At 40.9% G+C, this 15,262-nt stretch overlaps 1 protein-coding gene across 1 annotated transcript in view; it reads right to left on the reverse strand.

Moving 5' to 3' along the window:
- The window catches only part of st6galnac3 (ST6 (alpha-N-acetyl-neuraminyl-2,3-beta-galactosyl-1,3)-N-acetylgalactosaminide alpha-2,6-sialyltransferase 3), a 67,061-nt gene that overhangs the window by 28,500 nt on the left and 23,299 nt on the right, over positions 1 to 15,262 (reverse strand). Inside the window, exons 2-3 of the mRNA XM_041054631.1 lie at positions 13,866 to 14,060; positions 7,531 to 7,940 (exon numbers count right to left, since the gene is read on the reverse strand). Of these exons, the coding sequence (XP_040910565.1) occupies positions 7,531 to 7,940; positions 13,866 to 14,060 (605 nt within the window). The remainder of the gene's footprint in view (positions 1 to 7,530; positions 7,941 to 13,865; positions 14,061 to 15,262) is intronic.

The following is a 15,262-nucleotide window of genomic DNA, read 5'->3' on the forward strand; positions in this document are numbered from 1 at the left end:
AGAATAACCGATTAATGTGAGTCGGACGTGATTTTATTAGCGGCCTCTGCAGAGAGGAGCAAAAACAGTCTTTTCTAAAAAGTAGTATAACAAATATGTATAATTTTTGTGACAAAATTTTTGGTGGCATGAAAGTAGTTTGCTGTTTTTCCAACCACAGAACTTTTTTTTGAACATTTCTTTATTTTCTAGCACAGAAAATCAAATCTAGTATAAAGCCTGGGATGAAAGGCAAAAAATATATGTATAAACACATTAAGTGGCCACAAAAGCATGTGGACAGTTGTGTCAGCATGACAATGGCCACAAAGCCAGATCCATGAAGAAATGGTTTTCTCTGTTTGATGTGGAAGACTCTGACTGGCCCACACAGAGCCCTGACCTCCATCCTTCTGAGATGAACCGGAAATCTGATTGTGTGTCAGGACGTAAGTTGGTTTATGTGTGAGCCAAAGGGTTACTGGCAGTTTCACTGTAGTTACACCGCAAGTTTTGATATATGATTTAGAGCCAGATGAATATGTTGTATATGATCAGGGTGTATTGTGCTTTAATTACATTCTCCATAGTACTGGACTGGACTTACACAGTTGAATATCCAGGTAACTTCTGTTTACTTTGTCCCATTTCTGAATAGCAGACTACCGCAGAGAAATTGCTGTACTAACATTCTTCTGTTATTCTTACTCTGACTTGAAAGGTGTGTTTCTGAAAAGGAGCAGGAAGGTGAACCTTTCTTCACCTTCCTTAAAGTTTACCAGTATCCAGTAATCAATCCAATGTCCCTCCCACGCTAATAGTTTTGTTAATATCCTCCGAAAATCTTCACATCATTAGCATATAAATACAAATGGACTTTAAGGAAGAATGCTCTTTGCCTTCAGCTGTCAATTTGCTTCTCTCCCGCTGACAAATAAAAACCGCCTCATTTCTCTCTCACACAGGGTCACAAGAACACAGAACATGACGAGTGGCTGATCCCCTCATCCGTTGGGAGTGGACACTGTGATGACTTTCTTGTTCTTCTGAATGGACCAGTTCTGACCTGTTGAACAGCCACGCAGAACGTTGGGTTATTTGGGTTTCGAGGTTTCCAGTGACTTCATTTAATAAGATAATTTCACAGCAATTACAAGCTTTCAGCGCAGAGATGTAATGTCATTACATGCTTGCTCAGTGACAAACTCTTGGTTTGGACGGAAAGCAACACGCTCAGAGCTGATTTTTAGGGCTGTATACAGTGGGAATCACGGCTCCATGTGGAGACAAACACAAAGAACCCTCCTGCTCTCCTCTCTTTCAACGGCTCTTCGTGATAAGCATGAAATTACAGTTACGTGGTGATGCTGCAAACACTGTTTCAATCTCCTGCACGAGCCAACAGCAACGTTCCCGCTATCTGCGGTTTCTTCTTCTCTCAACATCCAATACACAAAGCAATTACAGATATAGTCACGTACTACGCACACTGTAAACAAGCCTGTGCACAGGTCGGGAGTCATTTGACATTGAAGCCAGTGTCTGCTCTCTCAATCACATTGGGACGCAGATTGCATCAACAAAGTACAGCGATCTGTGCTTCCCTCACTTTGAGTTAGAATGTTTCAGGGTCAGGCAGCAATTTTCATCTGCTTTGTCTGGAATTTCACAAATTTTAATGCTTCACATTTTTTTATATAAAGCACAATGAAGTGAGGATGCAACAAAAGAAGAGAATCCCTTCACTCTGTAGTGAAATTGGGTTTAGAATAGAATAGTCTTTATTGTCACTGAACAATGGCCAATATACTTCATTATGTATGAAGTGCAATTGAATTCTCTGTAATGAGCTGACCGAAAATGACAGTGTGTGAGTCAAGTCAAGTCAGATTTATATATATTGCACCAAATCATTAGATAAGTTATGAATGAAAAGCTGCCTCAGAGCAGAACCAGGTTCTGGGTGGGCAGCCGTCTGCCCCAGCCATGTTTAAGTGCAATGCTTCTGCATATGAGGCTATTGTTGTTCTCTTTGATAATGCAGGAAAGTAGCCAAGCTGATGAACAGATGATTGAGACAAGAAAACATCTGAGGAGAAATGTGTGGAAGCATTTCAGACTCAACACCGTCCACAGAAAAACCTTAGTAAGGCTCTTTGCAGCCTTTTAATAATGCAGCTGCTTTACATTAGCATTGACTGAATCAAATGAGGTAGTGGAGGCCTCACAAAACAGATAATCAGTCACATGAGTTAAATGTTTGCTACATCAAAGTTTATTCAGAAACTTTAACATTAACTCTTTTTTTTTTGAAAAAGGCAAAAACTACCTCAAGTGAGCTTAAAAATCGTTTTTTTCTTGGACGTGCATGTTTGTGCCACTGACCATCAACAAACATCTTGACATTGCTGACATCTGAGCGTCACATTGTGAGCGTCCAACTGTTATAACCCACTGCTCTAGAATGAGAATCAATGCCAACAAAGCTTCACTCTTTAAATCCATTTTGCCTGAACTAAAAGTAGCCGCAACCAACGGTAGCCACTGCACGACCTGCAGGGTCGGTCACCATGTCCCCGAGCCTCTAACCACTGCTAACGTTATCTCGCAAGGATGTGAGAATGAATCGTGATGTGTGAAAAAGAAACCAGATCAAACTCCAATCTAGAGCTCTTTCACAGCCAATGATTTGAAGACTGATTTATACTTTACTTTTGAGTGTTTATATGCATGCGAGGTTTTTTTTCCACAGGGATCTTGTCGATTTAAAGCCTCTTCCCCCCAAAAAATCCCCATGGGTTTTTCCTCTTCTTCTGTCTTTTCCGATGCATTCTGTGTGGAGCAGCTTCAGGCTTTTCTAACTGACAACATCCCCAAAAAAATGTCTCAGATCTGCAACACGTGACGTTGAACTAAACAGTGTTTCATTTTAAACCCAAACTATTTTAGGATGGGTAAGCGCTGACTGCCGGGGAAACGAACAGTCAGATTAAGTGGATGGCTGGACGTCATGAAGCACGGTTACACAGACGCATTCACCTTCACGCCAGTAAATACAGATTAAAATAAAATTCACCACATATTCGGAGGCCCAATAGAGTGGAACACCTGCTATATAGTTCATCTAGTGACAAATTGTAGATGAAATATCCATTTTTGGCTCCTGCGACTGGCTGTTACTCAACCAGAGGCGTCATCGGGCCATTTAAGGATAACGTGTGTGTGTTTTTATTTGGTTTGTGTCACTTTTCTTGGTTGTCTTCCACTTTGTTTCCACGGATTCTGGGCTGAGGCCATGATATCTCCCGTCGGAGTTTTCAGTCGCCATTGTCCTTGTTTACATGCCACCACTGATTCGCGTTCATGACGTCATTTATTCCGCCATCACAGACCCGAGGACACAACATCCCAGTGCACTCCTTGTAATAAAATGGAGATTTAAATTACGCTAAAATCTCAAAAACCCTGACCAAGTTCACCCAGGTATGTGACGTGCATCGCCTCCCTACACTGCTTCCCTCTAATTGGGCAATGGCACGACCCACACAGCCCAGGAGACGGTCTCACCTCCACCAGTCATCACAACCAGGCAGGGATCTACTGACTGAGACTCACAACCATACACCACTCAATGCTTGTGCTTTTGAGCAATGTTTTGATTAGTAGGTACTCATAATGCTGCATCTCCTGCGTATCACAAGGGTGATGTCCACATACATAAAGTGTCTTAAGAATACTCACAAAAAAGACAAAAAAATCAGAGTGCAAGGGGAAAAAAACAGCTTTCAATTAAAAGTCCGAAACCTTTAAGGCTGTAAGGAACTTTGTAAAGGTTAAAACAGAGAATCCTGATTCAGTGGAATGGGAAATAATGCTGCAGGAATGAGTAGGCACTCTCAGGGATAAATAAAATGCCCACAGTAACCCAAACCATCAGAAACAGGAAGAAGGTGTCACACCTGTGAAAACGCACACATCCACCACCATGCAAAGACAATTCCCAGTATATACACACACTATGAAGGAGCAGCTGGCTGGGAAGCAGCGACCCAGGTCACGCAGGCCCAGGTGGCAGTGCTGTAAAGTGACAGTGTGATTTAAGTCCTGTGTCATCGTACGGTCTGTTATCTACCGCCGCTAACAGGGCCACGCCGATACGGCCCGACAGCCAACGACTGCAGCTCAGGAGGTAGTGCTGATAACAGAGGGGTTCGGCCCGTGCAACTTCCTGCTGCAGTGTGCAATTACAAATACATTTACATCCAGGGCTGTAGTCAGACCTTTCATCGTCTTATTGATTCCACTTTTTTCTGCTTATTTCTTTTAGATTATTTACTGGGCAGCTCACGAAAGAGGATGACAGAGGATGTGTGTGTGTGTGTGTGTGTGTGTGTGTGTGTGTGTGTGTGTGTGTGTGTGTGTGTGTGGCTTGGACATAGGTGTGGCTCTCCCTCTCTTGACTCCTGTTTCACCTCCACACCTGCCTTCAATCAACTCATCAAAACAGTAGTACAAGAACCCCAGATCTTCACCCCCTCATCGCCAGATATACCATGTATACTTGGTTATTTCCCATGTTCTCTAGTGCCTGTTACTAGCTGTGTTCTCCTGTGTTCACGATTCCCTGCACCCACTTCCCCTCTGTGTATCCTTGTCCGCCTATGCCACTTCAGCTTGCCAGCCGGCCTCCTCGCTCACCTGCCTGCCTTCCCTCTGCCTCAGGCTGTCTCCCATCTCCACCACCATAACTATTCGCCTTAATCCTACAGTAAACCCACTTTTCCTTACCACCTTGTTGTCTGCGTCTGAATTTGGGCCCAGAAACAAACGAGCCCTAACAAACTCCTTGCACATCACTGTTATTTAGAGAACCTACTCAGTCCCAGTTTGACATTACACATACAAATTTTCATACAAGATTTTATTTATTTATTTATTTTGCAGTTTGCTTACAAGAAATCAATGTACTTTACTGCTTTGTTCTTTGGGAAATTATCCAAAAAATTTCCCAAGGGGTGCCAATTAAGCCATGACTTTGGAATAACACTTCACAAAGAGAAAACTTTTTTTTCCCCCCCCAAAAGATTTGTAATACTTGTTTGTGTGTTTTCTGAGGTGTTACTGGAGCCGTTTTTCATTACTACCATCCATTTCAATTTTCTTCCAGCTGTGAGCAGCTCCTCGATTTCCTTTGAGGAATCCACTGTGCAACAATAGTCTTGACTGCGTCCCAATTCCATGCAACACGCCAATTTTAAGCAGGTTTTTTTTTTTTGTTTTGATTTAGTTTATACACTGGAAGTGGAAAAATTCAGTACACCCAAAAAAACAAGTCAGCATGCTTGATTTCACATTTGGACACAGCTACTGAAAAATCTTGTAAAACCTGAAAATTGTTTGGAATAACTGTTTGTTTTCTCTTTGTGAAGTTTAATTGGCAAATTTAATCCTAAAATGTAGTTTGGCTTTTGTCTATTTTGGTGCATGTTTTGTGTCATTTAGGGTTACTGCAGTATGACAGTGTACGATAAGAGAGAAATAGTACATAACGCATGCTGTATAGTCTGTACGAATTGGGACAATCACCCCAAAACTTAGCAACATACTGGATACTGACATTTTTGGGTTTACTGTTGACACATTACATACTAAAACCTGCTCAGATTTAGTAGTTTGGAAGTGGGACACAGCTGGTGACTGTTTCTCAGTTTCTTCTTGGTCTTGAACAGCATCTGTGGTTCCCGGTCTTGACTTGGTCTTTACCCCTTTGTGACCTATTGAGCAGGTCTTTACTGTTGCTCCTTTTAGATCATCGTACCCCCTCCACCTCTGAGTCTCCTTAAGTTTAATTTTCACACCTCTGTCCAGAAATCACTGAGCTTCCTGAGAGACCCTTTACACTTGGATTCAAATTACCGGCTGAGAGACGGTTACTCGGTCGACTGGCGAGCCAGCCAGCCAGCCAGCGAAGTGTTTCGCCTGATCTGCAAGTTGAAGCTCAGGTGTCGCGTCTTGCAGGGTGCTCGCGGCAATTTGGATAATTAGAGTTGTGTTCGATCACTGTTCCATCTCCACCAAGTTGATGATTATCCCCCGCACCGTGCAGCAAGCACTGACAGTAAACCAGTGAACATACACACAAATGACAGCATGAAGGCAAATCAGCTGCTCCAGTAAGACTGTTTTTAAAGGAGTGTTCAGTTGTGGTGAACTTTAAGTCTTTAAGAAACGTGACTGTTCAGTTTTAGATGTTTGAGAGTGTGATATTGCTGTGTACTTAAAGAAAGTGAATGAAATAAAAAGCTGTTGTTTATTTATATTATGCTGTATAAGCTAACATAATGATAACCGATACTCCCTTCTCTCCCTCGGATTACATTAAAATATTGTGCTGTGCTACTGTCGCTAATTTAAAAGTTACAACCAGGTTTCAGATAAACACAAACAATTATGGACAGAGACACAGACGTACAGACAATCCTCTCAGCGCTCATCACATATTCATTAGATGCAGTTTACTACTACACCCTGAGTTCGGTCTCTGTTACCAGTCAGTAATGATTGAAGCGTTGAATCATACCCAGGAGCATTATGTCCTGTAATGAGATTCTTCTCCCCGAGCATCCCTCCCTAATCCCATGTCTCTATCTGTGCCTTGCGGACCTTCAGAAAAGCTGAGTCAAGCTGAACATGGACACTCTACATGAAATTCAGTGTTAACCCTGCCATCCTGAATAAGAGCGAGACAATGGAGCTGAAATGGAATGGATGCTGTGCCTATTACCGAACATGTTAATCCGCTTACGAAGTTAAAAGAGGTCTTGATGACATGTAGGAGAGACAGGAGTGTGGAGCTCTGTGGAAATGAGCTGAGGCTAGTCTGAGAAATGAGGTTCATCCTAAACAATAGTGGGCCTGGAGCCTGATTCTCATAGTCATTAACCTGTGACTCTCTTTGGGGAACTGACAGAAAAAGGAATGACCAAGTGAGTCTGTCTTTAAATTACTGAGTGCAATTGTAGCATATATTGTGCCAAAAAACAATCATGATAAATTTCACAAAACCAATCCTCTGCAGACTTTCCAGGTCATCTTTTACTGATCTGAGAAGCTGGGAGAGCAGCTGCGACTACAGTGTTTAGAGAGACTGCCAGAATCGTGCTACCCCATTAACCGGATTTTTCCCAGACCAGCATTTGGCTGATGTCTATAACCCAGGCAACACATGCCTTCTGAAGCTCCCCCCGCATAAAAGCTTCTTTTTAGAAAATTGTCTCCAGTGCCGTGTAGATCCACTTCAGAGGGAAAGTTAAGTAACTCACTTTGATAACGCCTCATGAAAAGGAGGATGTGAGACAAGGAAAGCACAGAGCGCTGAGCAGACCATCGGCATCGATAAGGTCGATACAATAGCAGCGAGCAGAACAGTGAATGTCAAAGTACTGAGTGGTAAATTTGTCAGAGTGATACATTGCAGGTCTGCTGTGGAATGTAGTGATGCTGCTGCCAAAAACAGGAGCAACAAATACGGAAGACTGAGCCCTGACTCACCTGTCTTTCCCCGTCTCCTTCTTGAAGACCATGTCGCAGTAGTTCATCCTGTCCTCTGTGGTGACGTAGATGCGTGCATGAGGATAGTTCTCTGCAGCCTGTCGCAGCATGTTGTACACGATGCCCTTACCGTCCTTCCTCATGTTTCGCAGCGGTCCCCACACCACGTAGATGGTGTCGTTGCCCTGCCCAAAGAAATACTGGGGCTTCTGCAGCAGCAGGGGGACGCTGGTGTGAGAGACGACCCTCAGCGTGGTTCGGCGGCCCACGTCATGCTCAAATCCCCGAGTCGGTGCATTGTTCATCCGCCAGATGCAGGGAGAGCGATCGATCTGCGGGCCGGCAGCCTGCCCCAACATCTGTCCAGAGCTGGACACGATGCTGCAGAGCTCACAGTGCAGCTTCAGGGGCTGGAGGAGAGGAAGCAAGTCAGTTACAATAACATAATTCTTTATCAGTTCCTGTATATAAAGTCTCATTTTCTCTATTTATTTCAATTCATTTGAGATAAATGAATAAGTCAGGGTCAGTTTCAAGTCCAAAGTTTACCGAGAGAAGTCCAACTCAGGTCAAGTCGGAGTTAAGTCTTTAGTCAAACTCTATCAAGAAAAGTCAAACTCAAGTCCCATGTCAACTGAGACAGGTCCAAGTCCAAGTCAAGCCTCGCTGTCAAGACAAGTCAATATACATGTCCACATTGCAAGTCAATATCCAAGTCTTTCAGGGTCAAATGCTGACCAATCACATTTGAACATTTTCCTCTCAAGTTGTACTATTAATGTTTCTTATACACCTAGAGCTCGGACTAAGTCTACTCAATAATGAAGTATTCAAGGGAAGCCCTCTGCTGTCTTTACTGTGTCTACATTTAGACTTTAATGCTTTTCTTGTTAAGTCTCAAGTATCTGTCAAGTTAGGTCTATAAGGAGTTGAGTCTAAAGTGAGCGCCACAACAATTAGGTCTGAATTCCTTATTTTTGCTCCTATAGTACGACTTCAGTCAAAGCCTCAAGGCTACAGCTGTGGTTAAAAAGAAACAATTAGTAATCCTTAACCTTTGCCAACTTCTTTAGTAAGTAAGGGACCATCAGCAGGTCTTTGGTACAGCTCATACAACACAGGCAAAAAAAAAACAAAACACAATTAGAGCAAAGACTCAAGAGAAAGGAAATATATCACAGGGCAAAATACTGCAGTTATTTATCATTTCCTTTTACAGCTTCCAGAACAAGGCTTTTTATCCTGCCTGTACGTGTTTGAACAAACAGGTAGAAACATTCATCATTCATTAAAGATGACAACAACATAAGAATTTAAAAAATTGCTCAGCTTCTGCCGGGGTTATCTCTGAATCACCACTATCGATCGTCAACGCTTTCAACTCCAACTGAGTAAAAAGTGATTATGACCATGCAATTTTTTTTTTAAATGACAGGAATCTCACTTAGACCCTGACTGTTAAAATGAAGTGGAGACAGTTTTAAAAAATGTCTAATCCAATCTGAATTCTTTCTTTGACACTGAACACTAACCTCTGAGTGTGGTTTCTACTGCAGCTCGTGTTGTTTCATTTTTATCTTATGATGTTTAATTATTTGGGATATACTTTATTTGTCTGCAATAATAATATTAAAGTGATTTTTTGGCAAGCTAGTCGTATGATCAGATCATAAAATAAAATGCATTTGGTAATTATGTATAAAAAATATTCATCATGGTTTTACAGCCCTACATAACTTTCTTTATCTCCTAAGATTAATGTCACTGTGCCCAGAACTAACATTGATTAAGTTAATTGAATGTGGGACCTCAGAGTTACAACGTGGGAGACTTACTGTGATGATGCCGAGCAGAGAAGCAAGGAAGTTGCGTCATTTATCTTACAGTATATTTTTTGTATTTCTTATTATATTTTACTGGAGCAAAGGGATTTGTAATGAATCTTCAATAATAGCTCTTAGCTACGCTTTGCCAAGGGAGGAAGAAAGCCCTCTCTGAATCTGAAATGAGAGATTTACCTAATTGAAGCTAATATGCTTGGTTTGTTTTGATGAGATTAAACTTACTTAAGTGGATGAATGAAAGGAAAAGTTAGAAAAGAGAAAGCACTGTGTCATGACTAAGCCGTGTTTGATCATTTGCTTAATGGAGAATAACTGTAATGTCACTGGTGTGAATACAAATTACGTTTGTGTGCCATTCTGGCCGTCTGTTCAGGCAGCGAAACTCTCCGTTACTCGTTCTGCGATTAATCAAAAAAACAAGAGTTTTAGTGTGCAAACAGAATCCCAAAAAGAAAATCCAGTAAATTCTATTACAACTACTTGGCTTACCAGCACTCATGTGACTCAGTGTTGTGCATATACAGAACACAGACGATCAACTGCTTAGAAAGGAAACAACACAAAAACTGTTTTGCTTTCTTGTAAGACATAATTCTTGCGTGGATTACTCCAACAGAGATACCCGCTATTTCCTTTTCTCCCACGTATGGATTCAATCATGGGTCAAGAAATGATCCCCGGACCTAGGCTCTCCATTTGCTGGGTGGTTGAGACACACATCACAGCAGCCTTGAGCTGTCAGCAGCTCGTCCATCATCGCCCCGCTCCCTTCAGCCAATCTCATAACTCCATCACGCCTCTCAGCACACACAGATTGGCTGGGCTCTGTGGGGAACACTGGCTGGCTAACTGCATGGGAGACACATGGATTTGTGACTGGAAACCCACCGCTGAGGAGTCCCTGAGCAAGGCATTTACCACACCAACTGCAGCAACAGAGCTGCTCCGTGACAAAAAATAGAAAACTGAGGTTGTACACATGATGTATGAAGTGGAGAATTGGTCAAAAAGTGTATTTTAGTATATTAAAAAGGTTCGTTGAAAGATAAACAGGAATTTGAATAATTTATAGTCACAAAAATAAAAATGACAGTGAACATTATTAGCTTCTCATGAACACTAATCACATTCACTGTGTTAAGGAAGTGAATAAAACCTCATCTAATAACTCAAAACCCTACTGGAGCATTTTTATTTAGTATATCCTGTAGGACTGGAATCTAGCTCTGGACAATATTACATCCTGTAAATCAATAAAATCTTATGGCCTCCCCCCCTCCACTCAACTGTGATTCACATTTCAGTTTCATGTTCAGGATGGTGCTGTTTCAGTGCGGCACGCCATAATCGCAAACGGAGAGCACTTTTATAATCTCAATAAATTTGGCACTCTCTGATAAGTACAAAATCACTCAGCAAAGCCTCAGATTTTAATGCATGAGTGTGTTAAAAATAAAGTGGGTTATTTAAAAAAAAAAAAAAAGCAGGCTTAATTCCGGGGACACGGTCTTCATTAAGCTGTAGCACTGGGATGTGAACTTAACCTCGATGTTTATTAAAATACTCCAAACATGATTAATTAATAAACAATAATTATTACATTAACGTGCCAAGTGCCAGTGTGAGACGCCTCCCTGGGACTTAGGAGTCCTTCTGCTGAAAAATTCATTGATTAGCTGGAGCTGTCTGCATGGTGAGAAAGTGATTCATTCCAGATGATCCTCTTGGGGCACGCACATTATACTAAACAAGAAAAACGCAGTTTATGTTTGAAATGCCATTTCAGGAAACACAGAGAAAAAAAATGAAATAATTCGTTTGACTAAACGGCCTGAAATTTTTAGTTAAATATCATCACAGAGATTAGATAGGGAATATTTACAGCCAGTAACAGCTAGGGGTGACTGTTGTGTAGACAACTGATAAAGCTAACATCAGCTTGCTAATAGAGCACCCATTTATATGAGACAAACACGGTGGGCATAATATACAGCGTATTAAAAACTGTAATGTCAGTTAAGTTGAACTAAATGTCAGTGGGATTAGCTTAAACAGATATTTCACACTCATTCTAATTGTAGAATGAGTGTATGAAACACATGCACAACTCCAGTTATGCATGCATAAATAAAACAAAGTTGTACTGTAATTTACAGGTGAGTTTAGCATATCATTTGGCCCTTCCATTAAAACTGTACATTTTGGAAGTTATGTTCTGGCTCATGAACCTACAGTCATTTGCTGTTTACACGGTTTAATGCTTTTGAACAGAAGGCACTACAGATGATTTACAACTGATTTACACATCACTAAAGCCTGTACTATCTGAGAAACTCTTAAAGTTTTAAGGGTGCAACCAGATTTTTTTTTAAATCGTAGTCTGAAATTAGCAAGTGGCTAATTAGAATTTAGGGAGGACTTTACACTCAGTGATGGATATATGAACAGATGGTGCAACCCTATCTAGAACCAGAAGATTTCTCACTGAAATCATCCAAAAATAGAACAGAAGCACTTTCCCCCATGTTGGTTATTGTGGACATTTCAAAGAGCCTGTAAGTTTTCAGGTCTAAATGAAAATATTGAGTTTCTGTCTCCGACTGTGATAAACCAGAGGCATGAATGTAAAGTGCCACAAGACAAATGTTTTCTATTTCTCCTGAAAAGCAGAGCGGGAACAATTTATCACACCTGGAGACAGACTCAATCAAATGAGGAAAATAAGGCAGACCATTCCCATGCTACCGGTTTATGAATTATACATGCTTGCGAGAGGTTTATAACACCTCAAATGATACCTCACTGTGGATCAGGTAAGATTGCTTACTGTCCAGGAGAAATATTACTGCTTCTTAAGGTGTTGCTGTGTGCTTAACAGAGGCTGACAGCTCACGCAGCAGGATTTCACTCCGGACGTAATCACTTACGACAAGCAGCACAGGAGTACCACCTTGACCAGACCTCTACAATTCTGTCCATCCTTTGTCAGATATTTCAGAAGCCAGCAGAGCACTTCTGGCACTCACGTTCAGGCCAATCACTGCCCCTTCTGATTTGCTACAGAGAACTCACTGGTGGGGTAATCTGAGCCGAAAAGAGGCCTAATTCTGCAGAAACCGCCAGTCTTTTCCTACGATTTGCATAAATCTCCATGAGGAGAGGGCAGTGATTTAAGCAGGCTTGTCTGGAGGCAGAGGGAGGTGCAGACATAGAGATTGGTGTTAGACGTGATTGCCTCTGGGCCCATGTTGCGTGGATGAAACTCTCCGGAGGCAGTGGATGACGCTCCGCATTAATCGGCCAATATCAACCTGCTGAATATAAGGCATCCACTTCTCATGAAGGACCAACGCATCCATTGCAACTTCAACTCTAGATGTATCGCTGCCCAAACTGAAAGCCCAATTCTCATTCCCGGAAACGCTGCATGCATCTCTGCAAGCGTGACTACTCAATATGAGCACAATTTCAGGTTTTCGCCGGCTGCCTCCCCAAACAAGAAATACACAGCTTGGTTTTTACATTTTGATGTGGTGGGAATTAAAAGGCTTTGATATTTCAATTTCCATAAACTGTGTGGGGAATATACAGCCACAGTGCTGTTTGAAGGAAGGATGAAGAATAGGATCACGGTCATGGGTGTTTGAAATTACAAAGAAATAATGCACACAAGAGACATCAAACAGACGTTTTCAGATCCATCACAGAGAACATGATAAAATAAATTTTAAAAAAATCCTCAAGGAGTTGCTGTGCTTTTGCAAGGGTACATTTGAATACACCTTCATTATGCTGCATGATGGAAGGTTAATGTTAATGGAGGGTTGTAGAATATGAATGCACCATTAAAGAAAAGGTTACCTGTGTATGACGTAAGTTAGAACACTCACTGTAATATGACAAATGTAAAAAGGTTCATTGCAAAACAATAGATGTTAATGGTTTAATCTGAAAGAGTACAGCAGAAAAATGATTTCAATTTTTTAAACAGTACATGAAATGATGTTAATGTTGGCTAGATTAAAGTCACAGCTTCTAGAAACACACTTGTGATGCTGTAAACGTCTATCAATCAGCTGTTAGTGGCTCCGTTTTCGTTTTCTCAGTAGAAATGAAAGGTCAGTCAGCCTAGCTGAATGGTGCTGTCCTCAACCATCCAGGTAATGTCCATGTTAATTATTTACCCACTAAAGTAGGAGTGACATTACACGCTAGATCTTGTGTTATGAAAGTGATTTCACACTAACGTACAGTAGGATTAAATCACTTTGTGTGTGACAGCTCTACTTTGACTTTAACTTTAACTTTAACAAGATGCTGCCCAGATTAATTAGACCACAGAGCAGCTAATTTTCTGTCTAGTCTTGTATCAATGAACAATCATGCAGTCAAATAAAATGCAAAAAATACTTATGAATACTTAAAAAAAAAACATTTCAGTTAAAAAACCCACAGTGCCGCTTGTGTTGTGACTGTGCTAATGTCCCTCACCTCCTGTTTGGGGATGCTGACGTAGCCCAGGTGAGGCTTGAAGGCCTTGTACGGCTGCTTGGAGAATATCCAGTGGCTGCTGAATGTCTGACCGAAAACAGGCTGCAGGAGGAAGTAAGGCTTCTCCGAGTAGTTCACCGCGACCACGAAGAGCGACAGTGCCACGATCAGACTGGTGGCGATCAACGACTTCCTCTGTGGAGGGAGAGAGACTCTGCTTATGACAAGTCTGAGTAATGCACAGGCTTCATAAAATGAACCAGGCTGTTTAATCAAATCCTAATTTTCATTTCTTTATAGTCAGTAGATTAATAACTTGAATTGAAGAGGAAACAAAAAAAAGTAAAAGCGTTCCAGCTACATCATAAATCACCCTGAAACAGCAAATTTAGAGCATAATAACAATTATATACTGTTTAAAGACAACAAATACAGTATAACAGCAAATTTACAATATAACAACAAGGCAAGAAAAAGTAAGATAACTGAAGAAAATCTTTGTTGCACACCTTTGATATAATATATACAAGTCTAATAAGAAGAAGAAGAAGAAGAAGAAGAAAAAGAAGAAGAAGAAGAATACAGGTAAAGGTTATGAGATACATTAGTTTCACAGTGTATTATCACACTGTGTAACACTTTGGGGAAAGCTTCAAAGTGCAGATATGAGAGTTTCGTAACTCTTGATGAAAAGATTTGTCACAGAGTGAGTAACATCCTTAATTTTCAATATGACTGAGCCAACGAGAAGAAGGGCAGTGGAAATATTTGCTGCAGTAACTGCACCCAGCAGTTCTTCAAGCCAAGTTTAATACATGATGGAACTGTGAAATTAAATCTAGAACTTCATTCGTTTGTTTTTTGTTGTTGTTGACAATACTTGAAAGAAGTAAAAGCTTTTGCTGTAAATATATAAAAACAGACATTACCTATACATGACAGGATAGTATATCATATTTTGCATTTCCTTTTCTGAATTTATTTTTTCTGTCAACACACGCTTGCCGACTGTACTGTTTGCCAGTAGTCGCACTGCATGTGCACTTTAGGCAACTGAACTGGGTAATTGAGAGGCAGTGACGGTAATTTTCTGTTCTCGAGATAATGTTTCTGTCAGTGGCTTTTTTGTTCAGATCATTCACTATTTATTTCCCTCCACAAGGTCTTAGATCTCAGAGACTGTTATATATTTTACTGTATAATTACTGGTACAGTTCACTTCCTTCACCAAACCACAGTTTTATTTAGAACTTTGTTACATGTGATGCTGATTATCAGAACTTAAAAGGTGAAGAATATAAAGCTTTACCTGCAGCATATCTGCATATGCATGCATATGGCAAATAAATACACACGAAAGATTAAGCTTTACGTTTTCATTTTTGGGTGATTCAGAA

Source organism: Toxotes jaculatrix, chromosome 14 (assembly GCF_017976425.1).
Source record: "Toxotes jaculatrix isolate fToxJac2 chromosome 14, fToxJac2.pri, whole genome shotgun sequence".
Lineage (NCBI taxonomy): Eukaryota > Metazoa > Chordata > Actinopteri > Toxotidae > Toxotes > Toxotes jaculatrix.